Source organism: Pseudophryne corroboree, chromosome 1 (assembly GCF_028390025.1).
Source record: "Pseudophryne corroboree isolate aPseCor3 chromosome 1, aPseCor3.hap2, whole genome shotgun sequence".
Classification (NCBI taxonomy): domain Eukaryota; kingdom Metazoa; phylum Chordata; class Amphibia; order Anura; family Myobatrachidae; genus Pseudophryne; species Pseudophryne corroboree.
Genome location: NC_086444.1, coordinates 634,368,372 through 634,388,136, shown reverse-complemented (window position 1 = coordinate 634,388,136; position 19,765 = coordinate 634,368,372). Strand labels below are relative to the sequence as shown.

Genomic DNA, 19,765 nt, shown 5'->3' with positions numbered 1-19,765 from the left:
GATAGAGCTCTAGTAATTTACCAATATAAAAAAAAAAAAATCCCAACATTTCACATTCATAGAAACTGGCATTGGAATGTCCTCTTTACAAGAGTCCCCTGAACAACAACTTCTGGCACAAGTTACCATAGGAATTGAAAATGAAGACAAACTTATGGAGGTACACTTATGCGAGAACTTTTTTTTTTTTTTTTTAAATATAGTACAGTAACAAGTGGCATCACTATTCTAGGTGCACTAGTGTTTGAAGTCAACAGGTTCTGTACTTGTAAGCACTTGGTTATGATAGTAAATGCTCAAAGTAAAAAACAAAACAAAAAAAAACACACACCAGAAGAAAAAATAAAACAAAAACAACAAACACATCCTTAATGACTTTTTCCCAAAACAAGCATCTTCTACTGTATTACCAAGACTCATAATAATAATAATAATAATAATAATAATAATAATAATATTAAAAAAAAGCTTGTTGTTATTTAAACAAAGTATAGTCACTGAAGGTGGCTGTTATCAGACCTAAAAAAAAACCCACAAAGAAAATAGTTGGCTTAGTTATTTATTAATATTATTCAGAAATGCGGTTCTGGCCAGTGTGATTAAATAGAAACAGCTAGTTCTCTATCAGTGATGGGGCACCCCCAATTCCACGCATTCTGGCAGGCACGCACACACACACACACTAGGCTTATTCCATAGAATCAAAATATTTGCACCCCTAAAATCAAGATAAGTGTTCAAAAAAAAAACAAAAAAAAAACATTCTGGTAAAGTGTGTTCTTGATAAAGGAGAGGAGATGTAGCCATGCTGGAATATGAAGAACAAAACAAGATTATGATCATAAGTATACTATCCATGATCAAAAGGAAGCGCTTCTCTGGATAATGTAAAGTATTGCTAAAAAGACAATGGTATAGCAGAAGGAATAAATATCAGTACAGAGAAGGAAAAACAAAAAGTCTGATGAGAGGTGCATATGGTGGGGTTTGGGGCACAGTAATAAGGTACCCAGAAATTGTAGGTCATGTGAAATACATAATATTGCCTGAATAAGCTTCAACACCTGAGTGCCTTATTGCTAAAATATGGGAAAACCGAGGCTTCTTTAGGAAAATTAAATAAAGACCATGCCTGCTTTCAGCCATAGAGGAAATTGAAATTAAATTCAGCCTTCCCCTGAAAACAGACTTCCATATTGGAACGGGAAAAAAAAATAAAAATATTTTTATATATATAATATATTCTTTCAGCCGGCTAAGTTATCATACACACAAAAAGTCAAGTTTAAATTCTAGGGTTTTTCATATTGTACAGAGAAATTCTCCCTTCCCACCCACAGGACAAAGAAGAGAAAAAACATAATAAACTAGTCCCTAAGCAACTGCATATATCAAAAAGTAACTTAACATTTATGTCCACAAAACAGAAAGATAAAATGAACATTTGTTTACCCCCAGAGGACATAAGGAATTAAACTTTTTTTTCCTGCCAAATCAGTGCTTCCAATGGCCTTCGCAAGGAGCATGATTTACACTGAATAGAAGGGTCATCCGTTAATTATGAGGGTGCAGTGGCTAGATGAAGTGTAAAAACTGTCTCCACTTCGCTTTCCTTTTTTATTGGTACAACAATTTTTGCAGTGTCAGAAAAGTAGACTAAGGGAAGCTACTGAAACAGCCTGAAAAACCAAAATCTGGAATAATGCAGCATTTTACCTAAACAGGAGGCATAAAGAGACCTCACCTTAGCTTCCATGTCCTTTAACCCTTCAGAAGCTTGAGTCCAGTGAAAACAAAGCAAACTGGATTAGATAGTAAAAGGCTGTATAGAAAAAGCCTTAGTCAGATAATAAAATCCACGTGAATGGACAACCCACAGCAGGGAACTTTGTGGGCATAAACTTTTATTTTGTCATAGATCTATTTAAATATAACTATATTTGTTGCATTTAACAAATGATTTTGTTCTGACTGGATATGTTCTGCTCCAGAATCAGAAGTGGACCTGATAAATTCAACCATGCGAAAAAACCAATCCGCTCCCACCTCCTTTAACAAAAAACAAAAAATTATATATATATAATCCAGTTACACTTTCAAATCCCACGGTGGCGAAATCAGTGATGCCTCTGTGAAAGGTGGAACAGGGAATTTACTATTGTTTTTTAGTTAAATTAGACCTGAAGGCAGAAAGTAGTATGCATTTGGAGCATGGCAAAGGGTAGTATGTGGAGTCATGTCATCTGCCAGTCTAGCCCAAGATCTGAAGAGACAAAAAATATATATATATGTTCTTTTCTCAGCGCTCCTCTTTCTGGACAAAAAGCACACCCAACACCTCATTTGCAGGTTGCTACCAAGCTTCCCGTGTTGAAACGCATTGGGAGAGGATAACTTCCACACATGATGGGAGGGAAAGGACAATGCGGGAACAGAGTCCTTTCTTGCTTTTTGGACTCTCGAACTTCGTGTTTATTTGTCTTTATTTCTGTCACTTTAGGATGATGCATTCATTATTTCCACGTAGAAGATTGGGTGATTGAGCGGGAAGGAATCATATCTAGGAGGTATTCCCGTTGGCGGTCCACAGAAGCAGTTTTATGCACAGCTAGGCCAGGGTTCACAAAGGCTAATGTCCCTCCTGGAAAAAGAAAAAAAAAGAAAAAGTTTAGTTTTGAATCACAATATTTTCACAACATCCTATGTTATACAGTGTTGCTCAAAACGCTGTTACATAAAGCTTCGTAATAATAGGATTAAAGAATGCCACCAGCCAAGAAGTCTGCGGGCAATACAGCTCCAACTCTATCTCAGAAGGCTACTCCATGTAGCCATCTCCCTGGGCTCTGTAGTTATTATCGCCACCAGGGCTGTGTAGTGTTTTGGAGAGAGATGTAAGCAGGAGCGCCAATAGGTAACATTGTGCTTATTGTGCATTATCCCTTAGAATGTAAGCTCTCACGAGTGGGGCCTCTTCCCTCATGTGCTTATCCTTTTCTTACTTTAATAATCCTCAACTGCCCAAATCACGCAGTTTTTTGGCCACCTGGAACTTATCTCGGTCATTTACTGGTGTAGTTATGCTTAGTTACCCTGTACTTGTCCTAAAATTGTCTTCAACTGTAAGTCACTGTTTTCCTGTTTTGATTATGTAAATATGTACTCTGTAACTGGGCGCTGCGGAACCCTTGTGGCGCCATATAAATAAAGAATAATAATAATAATAATAATAAATTGTGGCTTCACATTCCAGATCACATCCTTGTTTTGCAGTTATTTTTCGGCCAAAAACCAATTAAGTGGTAGTATAGTTTTCACATGAGGTTTGTGTCTGATGACATTGCTGCATGTGAAAAGTGCTTTAACTTTTGGCGGAGAATTCAACTGTACCTCCCCTGCTGCCGGCACTAGATCGTGCCCAACGGAGTAATTCAATTGTTGCTCCGTTCAGGTGCGCTGAGCCGTGGGGAGACATTTCAGCTTGCAGCCCCCTTTGCACTTTTTGCAATCATGCCCATTAGTTTAGTCACTTTACATGGCTCAGACACAAATAGGAGAGATTACAGGCATCAATTGAATATTGCCCCTGAGATCTCCCATCCCTTTAGACGGGAGATCGGGCAACCTATCAATTGAATTCCACCCTTCGTTGTAAAAAAAAAAAAAAAAAAAAAAGACCTATATCAACACAGACTACATTTTTATCGTTAAAATCATTATTGAAGGTTGCAGTCTAGCCTGGATGGGAATGACCATTTTAATGAATCATGTAGCCAATTTAACACCATTATTCCCTCTATTCCAATTTTATGAAATATCCTTCCAAAAAAAAATAAAATCAGAAAACCTAAACCATTTTAATTCCCAAAATCATTGTTAATCAGAACGATGCAAGCTACTGTGGGGGTAATTCAGAGTTAATCGCAGCAGCAAATTTGTTAGCAGTTGGGCAAATCCATGGGCAGATATAACATGTGCAGATAGATTTGGGTGGGGTGTGTTTAAACTGAAATCTAAATTGCAGTGTAAAAATAAAGCAGCCAGTATTTACCCTGCACAGAAACAAAATAACCCACCCAAATCTAACGCTCTGCGCATTTTATATCTGCCTCCCCTGCAGTGCACATGGTTTTGCCCAACTGCTAACAAATTTGCTGCTGCTATCAACTTTGAATTACCCCCTATATACAGTGCCTTGCTAAAGTATTCACCCCCTTGGCTTTTTACCTATTTTGTTACATTACAACCTGTAATTAAATTTTTTTTAATCTGAATTTTATGTGATGTATGTGCACAAAAGTCTAAGTTGGTTTAGTGAAATGAGAAAAAGTTATATTAATAAAAATTTGAAAATTGGCATGTGCTTATGTATTCACCCCCTTTGCTAAGAAGCCTCTCAAAAATTCTGGTGCAACCAATTACCTTCTGAAGTCACATAATTAGTGAAATGCAATCTAAGTGTACATGATCTGTCGTTATAAACACATCTTTTCTGAAAGGCCCCAGAGGCTACAACACCACTAAGCAAGAGGCATCACACCATGAAGACCAAGGAACTCTCCAAACAAGTCAGGGACAAAGTTGTTGAGAAATACAAGTCAAGGTTGGGTTATAAAAAAAATATCCAAATCTTTGATGATCCATCAAATCCATCATCTTCAAATGGAAAGAATATGGTACCCACAACAAACCTGCCAAGAAAGGGCAGGCCACCAAAACTCACAGACCGAGCAAGGAGGACATTAATCAGAGAGGCAGCACAAAGACCAAAGGTAACCCTGAAGGAGCTGCAGAGTTCCACAGCAGAGACTGGTTATCTGCGCATGTGACCACAATAAGCCGATAAATCCATAGAGCTGGGCTTTATGGAAGAGAGGCCAGAAAAAAGCCATTACTTAGTGTTAAAAATAAGGCGGCACATTTGGAGTTTGCCAAAAGACACGTGGACGACTCCCCAAATGTATGGAGGAAGGTGCTCTGGTCAGATGAGACTAACATTTAACTTTCCGGCCACCAAGGAAAACGCTATGTCTGGCGCAAAACCAACACATCCCATCACCCCAAATACACCATCCCCACAGTGAAACATTGTGGTGGCAGCATCATGCTGTGGAGATGTTTGAGCAGCAGGGACTGGGAAAAACTGTTTTGAGTCGAGGGAAAGATGGATGGTGCTAAATACAGGGATATTCTTGAGGAAAACCTTTTTCAGTCTGCCTGTGATTTGAGACTGGGACGGAGGTTCACCTTCCAGCAGGACAATGACCCAAAGCATACTGCTAAAGCAACACTCGAGTGGTTTAAGGGGAAACATTTAAATGTGTTGGAATGGCCTAGTCAAAAGCCCAGATCTCAATCCAACCGAGAATCGGTGGTCAGACTTGAAGATTGCTGTTCACAAGCGGAAACCATCCAACATGAAGGAGCTGGAGCAGTTTTACCTTGAGGAATGGGCAAAAAATAGGATTTTGGTACTTGCCAGGTAAATCCTGTTCTTTGAATCCATAGGGGGCACTGGAGTACTCTTGGGATATGGTCCGGGCGTAGCCGGGAATGGCACATTTAAATATTTAAATTAGTAACTGGTTACCCCCACCATACTCCCATAGAGACTTCAGTATTTTTACTGAGCCGAACAGGAACGATAGAGAGGATGAACCATAGAGAATTACATATAACGGTCAACAGTAAAGTTGACACATAATGGAAATTACAACTGTCAACCCTAAAGTTGACACAACGTAACTGACCACTAAGCAGTCGACACCCTAATCACCTTAACTTCGTATCCATTGGTGATAATGTGTTCCTATAAGATCCACTGAGCTTACCATAAGACAGGTAAAACTGCTCTGGTTGGGCGTCCAGTGCCCCCTATGGATTTAAAGAAAAAAATTTACCTGGTAAGTACCAAAATCCTATTTTCTTTTTCATCCACTAGGGGTCACTGGCGTACTCTTGGGACGTACCAAAGCTTCCCCCGTGGGCGGGAGAGCAGTCTGGCACCTGTAACACTAGGCGGCCAAAGCTAGATGCCGTAACCGTAGTAAACCTGTAAAAGGCATAAACGTGTGCACTGATGGTCATGCACCTATGACCCTATAGCAGCTTGTCTAAGTTGTTTCTTAGAAGGTCCATGACCTGCTGCCTATGACGTTCCAAAGGAACGTGTGGAATAGTCTGACACGGATGTCGGCGGTTGTAGCCTATGATGAAGCTAATCCTGACGTATGACATAAGGTCTGCTTGGAAACTGGCCAAGCCATCTTAACTACATTATAGAGAACAAACAATGTGTCTGTTCTACTTACAGTTAATGTTTGGGCTACATAAACGTGTAATGCGCGTACCACCTCTAAAGTAACTGTAGTTCCTGAACCTACTGATAACCCAGGAACTACGATTGATTAAGTGATGCGTAACATCTTTTGGTGAGAAAAAAGGAATTCGTGCGAAGTTCCGCCCTATGAGCACAAGATACGGTGGCTTGCATGACAAGGCACCCAGGTCTAAAGACACGCCTTGCTGAGGCTAAGGCTACGAGACACTGTTTTCCAAGTGAAAAACTTAAGACTTAAAAAAAAAAAAAAACACTAAACCCAGATTCAAGTCCCATGGCGCTGTAGGTGGTATAAATGGAGGTTGAACTCTGAGGACACCTTGCAGGAAGATGTGTACAATCAGCAAAAGAGCCAAATGCCTTTGAAGGCAAATTTGACAAGGCAAAAACCTGCACTTTAAGTGTAGAAACGTAGTCCTCCACCTAACCCAGTCTGTAAAAATATAAAACGGACTAGATGATGTCGGAAACGTCCGAGCTTCCCACCAACCTATATAGCTAAATCGTGTGATAATGAGCCGCCATAACTGGCTTCCTGGCACGTAACATGGCTAGTAGTACAGATTCTGGAACGCCCTCTCTTTTTAAGGGCAGTAACAGCCACCCCATCAAACGCAGCCGCGCTAAATCGGGGTAAAGAAACAGACCCTGTTGTAACAGGTCCGGACGCAGAAGTGGTCAAGGATCGGCTGTGAGTAGTTTGCGGAAATCCGAGAACCATACTCTCCTAGCTCTCCCCCCCCCCCCCCCGGGATGTCATTAGATCTCCCTTATGGGTAATTCCACTCGCTTCTGAATTCAATGCCCAGTTTCCTGGAGGAAAAACCTGACAGCTGGGTTAATCTGCCTTCCAGTTGTCCACCCCAGAACAAACACTGCCGAAAATATCACCTGGTGACGCTCGGCCCAATTGAGAATTCAAGCAACTTCCCGCATGCCATGTGACTTCAAATTCCTCCTTGTTCTGTATGCGACCGCTGTGGCGTTGTCTGAGTGCATCTGGATAGTCTGAGACCGGAGCATGTGCACTGTTTGTTGCAGCGCGTTGGAAATTGCCCTGAGTTCCAGGTCATTTAATTGACAGCCATCTTCCGTGAACCATGAGAATTTATCCAATTCCAGACGCCAAACATTCTCCCCGCGGAGAGAATGTGTACTTTGAGCCACCAGAGTAGTGAAATTCTGGCCCTTGGAGACAACCGCACCATCTGATGAATTTGTAGATGCGTGCCATAAAATTCAGATGAAAAGTCATGAGTGAACTCCTTGCGAACTGGAGGAGTACGTCGAAAGACGCCACCACCCTCCTTTCCTAGTAGTCGAATGCCCAAATGCACCGAGACAGTCCGTGGATTGTATACTAACTGTATGTGATGACGAACACTCCGGTGTTGTGTTCAGGCAGGGAACCCATTTATCCACGGAATCACTCCTAAGCATGAATCCTTTGTGACGGAATGAGAGACGATTTCATGAGGATGACAATCCAACCGTGAACGACGTTATTGTACATTCATAATGCACATTGCAGGAATAAGCGTTGAGACCTAGTGTTGATGAGTAGATCTCCAAAGTACAGAACGGTTATCCTTCTTAGGAATTTGAGATGAGCTATCATGCCATCTTCTAGATGTGACTACCCGAGGAGCCGGTAAGAAGTCAAACGGTAGTGAATGAAAGGAAAAATGGTTTCTACAGCAAACCATAAGTAGGCCCGATTCGTTGAAATATAAGATCCATCAAAATTCGGTATTACTGCGGATCTCACCTGCCGTCACCGACTGCCATTATTCGACGTTGAATCTATAGCAAGCGACGTACTGTCTGCAGGGTAAGTAACGAACTGACAGCGTGATTAGTCTTGGAACTATCCCAAACCAAAATAATAACCGCGACTCGGGTGTTACCTGCGGTATCAAACTACTGAGACTACGAGAGCCTGTCTGCAAAACCGCCGTCTTGTCCTCTGTCGGAGGCCGACCAGTCTTGCAGATGGCAATGATAGGAAACCGTCGACCGTATTTTCATAATCTGTGAATTCAAAGTTGTGGTTCCACCTAACTGTGGCTGTCCACAACTGACTATCGGAGGTATAATAATTGTTTGCCGCATTGGGTATCGAATCCTGGAGTGCATGCATTGCAAGCAGACCACGGCGCCGAATGGACAGAGGTGTAAAGACAATATCCTGAGTAGTCCTCATTCAGGAATTCGCATAGACAATGGTAGGAAATCAGATTCCCCCCCCCCCCCCCCCCCCACTTGGTCTGCGATCTATTCTCGTTTGGAATCCGACTCCGCCTGTTAGGAACGTAGCCAAAGTGGACGTTGTGCGCCACTAGCGAAGCTGAAAACGCAAGAACCAACTGGCCAACGTCCACAGAAGCTGTAGGCAGCAAGAAGTGTAAGGTGGTCTTTGTGTAGGGCAAACCTGAACTGGAGTGCCCTGCCACTACAGCCTTGTTACCTCAAACCCCTACCAAAGCAGGGCGAAGCAACAGCCCTACTGCTGTGTAGGGTACACTCTGATAGTTCGTTAAACGCCCAATAATTGCAATTGTCTCTCATTGGAAATTGTTCAGCCTTCGCTAAGAACCTGACGTACTGGCCTGGTGCTATGAGGGCTGGCGGTGAATCGACCGCAACAATCTAGCAGAAACAGCAGTACATGCGCCCGCATTCCCCCCAGAGGACCGGTAAGGGTCTGTCTGTGCAGTCGTATTTGTCCGACACACTGTGTGACCGACTTTGCAGCGAAGCTGCTTGTTTGACTATGCATTAGACTTAGTGATCATGTACACCGACCAGTAAGTACACCACGGAAGTAACGTGTGTATAAACCTGCATTTACCATGCATATGGTTACCAGCAATAGTGAATCTTCCTGTAGAGTCATGCTGTACAAAAACAAATAAATTAAATTCCTAACAACAGCCCGCTCCTCCAGAGGCTGAATGTTGTAGGGCAGCAACCTCCGGGAAAGAACCAGGAAGTAACGTTAAAAATGGTGTCCTACCATGGTTTTTTTTTGTTTGTTTTTTTAAACACCGGTTAAACCAGGATTTGAACCAGTGTCCATGCAATCACAATGTTCACTGTGGGCAGGAAGCCTAACCACTTGGCTACAGAGCCACCTGCTTGCTTATTGCAAAATAGACTTTTAATGTCAAAAGAAGAAGTCCACACCTTGACGGACGAAACGCGTTGGGACTGTTTGCTGCTGAACTCCCCTTGATGGACAGATAAGCGTTTAAACTTTTTTATCCTGTACGCATAACCTTTGGCTATCTTGTGTCCCTGGGATAGTTTGTTGCTGACCTCCCTATTCCCATAATGGACAGATAAACTTTTATGATTTTAAATCTTGTACGTGTGTTGTCTAGCCGTTTTTTATGTGATTGTTCATTAAATCTGTATTTTATGTTGTGAAGTTACAGATTACATTTTATTGGGAATAAGCAAGTTCCCTAAGCTCGTGTCCTATATTGCAAATGACATCATTTTAATCCATGAACGATACACACTATGGTTGCTGTTTCTTCTTTTTACATGTTAATCCTAAAATGATGAACATCGGCTGGAAGTTCTTACTTACCAGATAAGTGTCCAAGGCCATAATAATTTTTACCCACCTGAGTATTTCCGTTATAATTGTCACTACACTCATTAGCGCTTGTTTTCTCTAATATTAATATATATATATATATATATATATATATATATATATATATATATATATATATATATATATATATACACACATATACACACACACACACATATATATATACACACACACACACACACATATACACATACATATACACACACATACATATACACACACACACATACATATACACACACACACACACACACACACACCGTATATACTCGAGAATAAGCAGACTTTTTCAGCACTTTTTTTTGTGCTGAAAAAGCCACCTCAGCTTATACTCGAGTCAGTGCACATTGACAGGGAGTGCAGTGTGAAGGAGGGACACGGAGCGCACGGCTCTCCTGTGTCCCTCCTGTATCTCCGGCGGCAGCGGTGGGTCTATTAAAGGAAGTACCCGTTCGTGACCTCTGATCACGAACCGGCACTTCCTTTAATAGACCCGCCGCGGCCGCCGGAGGGACACAGGAGAGCCGCCCGCTGTGCGCTCCGTGTCCCTCCTTCAGAAGACAGCGCGGGATCGACGGAGGGGTAAGTAGCACTAGGGGAGCATATTTGGCACTCGGGGAGGGGGCACATCTGGCAGCAGCATGAGGGGCACACCTGGCACTGTGGGGGCATACCTGGCACTGAGGGCTGTGTACGGCTAGAGCCGCATTTCCCACCCTAGGCTTATACTCGAGCTCGGCTTATATTCGGGTCGACTTATACTCAAAAAATAAATAAAAATATTATATATATATATATATATATATATATATATATATATATATATATATATATATATATATATATATATATATATATATAATATAAGATTTTACTTACCGGTAAATCTATTTCTCGTAGTCCGTAGTGGATGCTGGGGACTCCGTAAGGACCATGGGGAATAGATGGGCTCCGCAGGAGACATGGGCACTTTAAGAAAGAATTTAGATTCTGGTGTGCTCTGGCTCCTCCCTCTATGTCCCTCCTCCAGACCTCAGTTAGAGAAACTGTGCCCGGAAGAGCCGACAGTACAAGGAAAGGATTTTGGAAATCCAGGGCAAGATTCATACCAGCCACACCAATTACACCGTATAAATGGTGATAAACCTACCCAGTCAACAGTATGAACAACAGAGCATCAGTGCAACCCTGATGCAACAAGAACATAGCCCTTATTTAAGCAATAACTATATACAAGCATTGTAGAAGGAGTCCGCACTTGGGACGAGCACCCAGCATCCACTATGGACTACGAGAAATAGATTTACCGATAAGTAAAATCTTATTTTCTCTAACGTCCTAGTGGATGCTGGGGACTCCTTAAGGACCATGGGGATTATACCAAAGCTCCCAAACGGGCGGGAGAGTGCAGATGACTCTGCAACACCGAATGAGCAAACACAAGGTCCTCCTCAGCCCGGGTATCAAACTTGTAGAACTTTGCAAAAGTGTTTGAACCTGACCAAGTAGCCGCTCGGCACAGCTGTAAAGCCGAGACCCCTCGGGCAGCCGCCCAAGAAGAGCCCACCTTCCTAGTGGAATGGGCCTTAATTGATTTTGGCAGCAGCAATCCAGCCGCAGAATGAGCCTGCTGAATCGTGTTACAGATCCAGCGAGCAATAGTCTGCTTTGAAGCAGGAGCACCAAGCTTGTTGGAAGCATACAGGATAAACTAATATTCTGTTTTCCTGACCCTAGCCGTTCTGGCTACATAAACCTTCAAAGCCCTGACCACATCAAGCAACTCGGAATCCTCCAAGTCAGTTGTAGCCACAGGCACCACAATAGGTTGGTTTATATGGAAAGATGAAACCACTTTTGGCAGGAATTATGGACGGGTCCGCAACTCTGCTCTATCCGCATGGAAAACCAGATAGGGGCTTTTATTTGACAAAGCCGCCAATTCTGACACACGCCTAGCCGAAGCAAAGGCCAGTAGCATGACCACCTTCAACGTGAGATTTCAATTCCACCGTCTTGAGTGGTTCAAACCAGTGGGATTTCAGGAAACTCAACACCACGTTAAGATCCCAAGGTGCCACTGGGGGCACAAAAGGGGGCTGAATATGCAGCACTCCCTTCACAAACGTCTGAACTTCAGGTAGAGAAGCCAGCTCTTTTTGAAAGAAAATGGATAGGGCCGAAATCTGGACCTTAATGGAACCCAATTTTAGGCCCAAAGTCACTCCTGACTGTAGGAAGTGAAGGAAACGGCCCAGCTGGAATTCCTCCGTAGGGGCATTCCTGGCCTCACACCAAGCCAAATTTTCGCCAAATACGGTGATAATGTTGAGCCGTCACGTCCTTCCTAGCCTTTATCAGCGTAGGAATGACCTCATCCGGAATGCCTTTTTCTGCTAGGATCCGGCGTTCAACCGCCATGCCGTCAAACGCAGCCGCGATAAGTCTTGGAACAGACAAGGCCCTTGTCGCAACAAGTCCTGTCTTAGAGGAAGAGGCCACGGGTCCTCCGTGAGCATTTCTTGCAGATCTGGATACCAAGTCCTTCTTGGCCAATCCGGAACATTGAGTATTGTTCTCACTCCTCTTTTTCTTATGATTCTCAACACCTTTGGTATGAGAGGAAGAGGAGGGAATACATAGACCGACTGGAACACCCACGGTGTTACCAGGGCGTCTACAGCTATCGCCTGAGGGTCCCTTGACCTGGCGCAATACCTCTGTAGCTTTTTGTTGAGGCGGGATGCCATCATGTCCACCTGTGGCAGTTCCCACCGACTTGCAATCTGTGCGAAGACTTCTTGATGAAATCCCCACTCCCCCGGATGGAGGTCGTGCCTGCTGAGGAAGTCTGCTTCCCAGTTGTCCACTCCCGGGATGAACACTGCTGACAGTGCACTGACGTGATTCTCCGCCCAGCGAAGAATTCTGGTGGCTTCCACCATTGCCACCCTGCTCCTTGTGCCGACTTGTCGGTTTACATGAGCCACAGCGGTGATGTTGTCCGACTGAATCAGAACCGGTTGATCGCGAAGCAGGGTCTCTGCTTGACGTAGGGCGTTGTATATGGCCCTTAGTTCCAGGATGTTGATGTGAAGACAAGTCTCCTGACTTGACCACAGACCTTGGAAATATCTTCCCTGTGTGACTGCTCCCCACCCTCGGAGGCTTGCATCCGTGGTCACCAGGACCCAGTCCTGAATGCCGAATCTGCGGCCCTCGAGAAGGTGAGCACTCCGCAGCCACCACAGGAGAGACACCCTGGCCCTGGGGGATAGGGTTATTAACCGATGCATCTGAAGATGTGATCCGGACCATTTGTCCAGTAAGTCCCATTGAAAGGTCCTCGCATGGACCCTGCCGAAGGGAATGGCCTCGTATGATGCCACCATCTTTCTTTCCCAGGACTCGAGTGCAGTGATGCACTGACACCTGTTTTGATTTTAATAGGCCCCTGACCAGTGTCATGAGCTCCTGTGCTCTCTCTCTCTATCAGGGGATAAACCCTTTTCTGGTCTGTGTCCAGAATCATGCCCAGGAAAGGCAGACGAGTCGTAGGAACCAACTGCGACTTTGGAATATTTAGAATCCAGCCGTGTTGCCATAACACTTCCAGAGAACGTGCTACGCTGATCAGCAACTACTCTCTTGACCTCGCTTTTATGAGGAGATCGTCCAAGTATGGGATAATTGTGACCCCCTGCTTCCGCAGGAGCACCATAATTTCCGCCATTACCTTGGTAAATATTCTCGGAGCCGTGGAGAGACCAAACGGCAATGTCTGAAATTGGTAATGACAATCCTGTATCACAAATCTGAGGTACGCCTGATGAGGTGGATAAATGGGGACATGAAGGTATGCATCCTTTATGTCCAGAGACACCATAAAATCCCCCCCTTCCAGGCTTGCAATGACCGCTCTCAGCGATTCCATCTTGAACCGGAACCTTTTCAGGTACATGTTCAGGGATTTTAAATTCAATATGGGTCTGACTGAACCGTCCAGTTTCGGTACTACAAACATGGTCGAATAATAACCCTTTCCTTGTTGAAGGAGGGGAAACTTGACCACCACCTGTTGAAGATACAATTTGTGAATTGCAGTTAACACTATTTCCCTGTCTAAGGGGGAAGCTGGCAGGGCCGATTTGAGGTATCGGTGAGGGGGCATCTCTTCGAATTCCAGCTTGTATCCCGAGACACAATATCTATTGCCCAGGGATCCAACTGGGAGTGAACCCACTTGTGGCTGAAATTTCGGAGACGCGCCCCCACCGAGCCTAGCTCCGCCTGTGGAGCCCCAGCATCATGCGGTGGATTTAGTGGAAGCCGGGGAGTCCTTCTGTTCCTGGGGACTAGCTGTGTTGTGCAGCTTCTTTCCTCTGCCCCTGCCCCTGGCAAGAAAGGACGCACCTCGGACTTTCTTGTTTTTCTGTGATCGAAAGGACTGCATTTGGTAATACGGTGCTTTCTTAGGCTGTGAGGAAACATATGGCAAAAAATTTGACTTTCCAGCCGTAGCTGTGGAGACCAGGTCCGAGAGATCCTCCCAAACAATTCCTCACCCTTGTAAGGTAAAACCTCCACGTGCCTTTTTGAGTCGGCATCACCTGTCCATTGCCGAGTCCACAGGACCCTTCTGGCAGAAATCGACATAGCATTTATTCTAGAACCTAGTAGGCTAATGTCTCTCTGAGCATCTCTCATATAAAGGACAGCGTCTTTAATATGCCCCAGGGTCATTAATATAGTATCCTTGTCTAAGGTATCAAGTTCCTCAGATAAGGTGTCCGTCCATGCTGCTACAGCACTACACACCCAAGCCGACGTGATTGCCGGCCTCAGTAAGGTACCTGAATGTGTATAAAATACTATAAATGGACTTCAGGGTACCCTCCCGTTTTCTATCTGCAGCATCTTTGAGGGTAGCCGTATCCTGTGACGGCAGGGCTACCCTTCTTGGATAAGCGTGTCAAAGCTTTGTCCACCCTAGGGGAGGATTCCCAGCGTAACCTGTCCGTTGGCGGGAAAGGATACGCCATAAGAATCCTTTTGGAAATCTGCAGTTTTTTATCTGGAGATTCCCAAGCCTTTTCACATTACTCATTTAGCTTGTGTGAGGGGGGAAAGGTTACCTCCGGCTTCTTTTCCCCATACATATGAACCCTCTTGTCAGGGACTGGGGTTTCCTCTGTGATGTGCAACACATCCTTAATTGCTATAATCATATAACGGATGGATTAAGCCAATTTTGGCTGTAACCTTGCATCATCGTAATAGACACTGGAGTAAGAATCCATGTCGGTATCCGTGTCAATAATTTGGGATAGTGGGCGCTTCTGAGACCCTGTCGGCCTCTGCGACATAGGATCAGGCATGGGTTGGGACCCTGACTGTCCTGAGGCTTCAGCTTTTTCCAACCTTTTATGAAAGGAATTAACATCATTATTTAAAACCTTGCACATATCCATCCAATCAGGTGTCGGTGCCGTCGGCCACATTCATTTGCTCCCGCTCTGCTTCCACATAGCCTTCCTCATCAGACATGTCGACACAAGCGTACCGACACACCACACACACAGGGAATGCCCTTTTTGAAGACCGTTCCCCCACAAGGCCCTTTGGTGAGACAGAGAGAGAGTATGCCAGCACACACCCCAGCGCTATATAACCCAGGAATAACACCGTAACTTAATGTTAACCCAGTAGCTGCTGTATTTGTATTTTTAGCGGCTAATTATGTGCCCCCCCCCCTCTCTTTTTACCCTTTTTCTACCGTGCTCTGCAGGGGAGAGCCTGGGGAGCTTTCTCAGCGGAGCTGTGAAGAAAAAAATGGCGCTGGCGAGTGCTGAGGGAGAAGCCCCACCCCCTCGACGGCGGGCTTCTGTCCCGCTAAAATACACATCTTTTTGGCGGGCGCTCATACATATATACAGTGCCCAACTGTATATATGTTCACTTTTGCTAACAGAGGTCCATATGCTGCCCAGGGCGCCCCCCCCCCCCCCCTGCACCCTTACAGTGACGGAGCAATGGCGCACAGCTGCAGTGCTGTGCGTTACCTCATGTGAAGAACGGAGTCTTCTGCCGCCGATTTCGAAGTCTTCTTTGCTTCTCCTTCTCACCCGGCTTCTGTCTTCCGGCTCTGCGAGGGGGACGGCGGCGCGGCTCTGGGATCGGACGACGAGGGTGAGATCCTGTGTACGATCCCTCTGGAGCTAATGGTGTCCAGTAGCCTAAGAAGCAGGACCTATCTTCAGAGAGTAGGGCTGCTTCTCTCCCCTCCGTCCCACGATGCAGGGAGTCTGTTGCGAGCAGAGCTCCCTGAAAATAAAAAACCTAACAAAATACTTTCTTACAGCAAGCTCAGGAGAGCTCACTGAACAGCACCCAGCTCGTCCGGGCACAGATTCAAACTGAGGTCTGGAGGAGGGACATAGAGGGAGGAGCCAGAGCACACCAGAATCTAAATTCCTTCTTAAAGTGCCCATGTCTCCTGCGGAGCCCATCTATTCCCCATGGTCCTTACGGAGTCCCCAGCATCCACAAGGACGTTCGGGGGGGGGGGGGGGGGGGGGGAAATTTTTTTTATATATATATATATATATATATATATGAATTTACTTACCGATAATTCTATTTCTCGTAGTCCGTAGTGGATGCTGGGGACTCCGTAAGGACCGTGGGGAATAGCGGCTCCGCAGGAGACTGGGCACAAAAGTAAAGCTTTAGAACTACCTGGTGTGCACTGGCTCCTCCCCCTATGACCCTCCTCCAAGCCTCAGTTAGGATACTGTGCCCGGACGAGCGTACACAATAAGGAAGGATTTTGAATCCCGGGTAAGACTCATACCAGCCACACCAATCACACCGTACAACTCGTGATCTAAACCCAGTTAACAGCATGATAACAGAGGAGCCTCTAGAAAAGATGGCTCACTACAGCAATAACCCGATTTTTTGGTAACAATAACTATGTACCAGTATTGCAGACAATCCGCACTTGGGATGGGCGCCCAGCATCCACTACGGACTACGAGAAATAGAATTATCGGTAAGTAAATTCTTATTTTCTCCAACGTCCTAAGTGGATGCTGGGGACTCCGTAAGGACCATGGGGATTATACCAAAGCTCCCAAACGGGCGGGAGAGTGCGGATGACTCTGCAGCACCAAATGAAAGAACTCCAGGTCCTCCTCAGCCAGGGTATCAATTTTGTAGAATTTTACAAACGTATTTGCTCCTGACCAAGTAGCTGCTCGGTAAAGTTGTAAAGCCGAGACCCCTCGGGCAGCCGCCCAAGATGAGCCCATCTTCCTTGTGGAGTGGGCATTTACAGATTTTTGGCTGTGGCAGGCCTGCCACAGAATGTGCAAACTGAACTGTACTACAAATCCAACGAGCAATAGTCTGCTTAGAAGCAGGAGCACCCAGCTTGTTGGGTGCATACAGGATAAACAGCGAGTCAGATTTTCTGACTCCAGCAGTCCTGGAAACATATTTTCAGGGCCCTGACAACGTCTAGCAACTTGGAGTCCTCTAACTCCCTAGTAGCCGCAGGCACCACAATAGGTTGGTTAAGGTGAAACGCTGAAACCACCTTAGGGAGAAACTGAGGACGAGTCCTCAATTCCGCCCTGTCCGAATGGAAAATCAGATACGGGCTTTTACAGGATAAAGCCGCCAATTCTGACACGCGCCTGGCCCAGGCCAGGGCCAACAGCATGACCACTTTCCATGTGAGATATTTTAACTCCACAGATTTAAGTGGTTCAAACCAATGTGACTTTTGGAACCCAAAAACTACATTGAGATCCCAAGGTGCCACTGGAGGCACAAAAGGAGGCTGTATATGCAGTACCCCTTTTACAACGTCTGAACTTCAGGGACTGAAGCTAGTTCTTTTTGGAAGAAAATTGACAGGGCCGAAATTTGAACCTTAATGGACCCCAATTTCAGGCCCATAGACACTCCTGTTTGCAGGAAATGTAGGAATCGACCCAGTTGAATTTCCTCCGTCGGGCCTTACAGGCCTCGCACCCCGCAACATATTTTCGCCAAATGCGGTGATAATGTTTTGCGGTTACATCCTTCCTGGCTTTGATCAGGATAGGGATGACTTCATCCGGAATGCCTTTTTTCCTTCAGGATCCGGCATTCAACCGCCATGCCGTCAAACGCAGCCGCGGTAAGTCTTGGAACAGACAGGGTCCTTGCTGGAGCAGGTCCCTTCTTAGAGGCAGAGGCCTCGGATCCTCCGTGAGCATCTCTTGAAGTTCCGGTTACCAAGTCCTTCTTGGCCAATCCGGAGCCACGAATATAGTGCTTACTCCTCTCCATCTTATCAATCTCAGTACCTTGGGTATGAGAGGCAGATGAGGGAACACATACACTGACTGGTACACCCACGGTGTTACCAGAGCGTCTACAGCTATTGCCTGAGGGTCCCTTGACCTGGCGCAATACCTGTCGAGTTTTTCCCAACGGTTTATAATCATGTGGAAGACTTCTGGGTGAAGACCCCACTCTCCCGGGTGGAGGTTGTGTCTGCTGAGGAAGTCTGCTTCCCAGTTGTCCACTCCCGGAATTGCTGACAGTGCTATCACATGATTTTCCGCCCAGCGAAGAATCCTTGCAGCTTCTGCCATTGCCCTCCTGCTTCTTGTGCCACCCTGTCTGTTTACGTGGGTGACTGCCGTGATGTTGTCCGACTGGATCAACACCGTCTGACCTTGAAGCAGAGGTCTTGCTAAGCTTAGAGCATTGTAAATGGCCCTTAGCTTCAGGCTATTTATGTGAAGTGATGTCTCCACGCTTGACCATAAGCCCTGGAAATTCCTTCCCTGTGTGACTGTTCCCCAGCCTCGCAGGCTGGCAGCCGTGGTCACCAGGACCCAGTCCTGAATGCCGAATCTGCGGCCCTCTAGAAGATGAGCACTCTGCAACCAACACAGGAGGGACACCCTTGTTCTTGGTGACAGGGTTATCCGCTGATGCATCTGAAGATGCGACCCGGACCATTTGTCCAGCAGGTCCCACTGGAAAGTTCTTGCGTGGAATCTGCCGAATGGGATTGCTTCGTAGGAAGCCACCATTTTACCCAGAACCCTTGTGCATTGATGCACTGAGACTTGGCTCGGTTTTAGGAGGTTCCTGACTAGCTCGGATAACTCCCTGGCTTTCTCCTCCGGGAGAAACACCTTTTTCTGGACTGTGTCCAGGATCATCCCTAGGAACAGAAGACGAGTCGTCGGAACCAGCTGCGATTTTGGAATATTGAGAATCCAATCGTGCTGCCGCAACACTACCTGAGATAGTGCTACACCGACCTCCAACTGTTCCCTGGATCTTACCCTTATCAGGGAATCGTCCAAGTAAGGGATAACTAAAATTCCCTTCCTTCGAAGGAATATCATTTCGGCCATTACCTTGGTAAAGACCCGGGGTGCCGTGGACCATCCATACGGCAGCGTCTGAACTGATAGTGACAGTTCTGTACCATAAACCTGAGGTACCCTTGGTGAGAAGGGTAAATTTGGACATGAAGGTAAGCATCCTTGATGTCCCGAGACATCATGTAGTCCCCTTCTTCCAGGTTCGCAATCACTGCTCTGAGTGACTCAATCTTGAATTTGAACCTCTGTATGTAAGTGTTCAAAGATTTTAGATTTAGAATCGGTCTCGCCGAGCCGTCCGGCTTCGGTACCACAACAGTGTGGAATAATACCCCGTTCCCTGTTGCAGGAGGGGTACCTTGATCATCACCTGCTGGGAATACAGCTTGTGAATGGCTTCCAAAA

The 19,765-nt window shown here is 45.5% G+C and overlaps 1 protein-coding gene across 3 annotated transcripts in view; it reads right to left on the bottom strand.

Moving 5' to 3' along the window:
- Positions 1-543: 543 nt before the first annotated feature.
- Positions 544-19,765, bottom strand: part of GATAD2A (GATA zinc finger domain containing 2A) — a 192,767-nt gene continuing 173,545 nt past the window's right edge. For all 3 annotated transcript variants that reach the window (XM_063914570.1, XM_063914568.1, XM_063914569.1), the window contains exon 11: positions 544-2,641. In XM_063914570.1, coding sequence (XP_063770640.1) covers positions 2,514-2,641 — 128 coding nt within the window. In that variant the 3' untranslated portion in view covers positions 544-2,513. The remainder of the gene's footprint in view (positions 2,642-19,765) is intronic.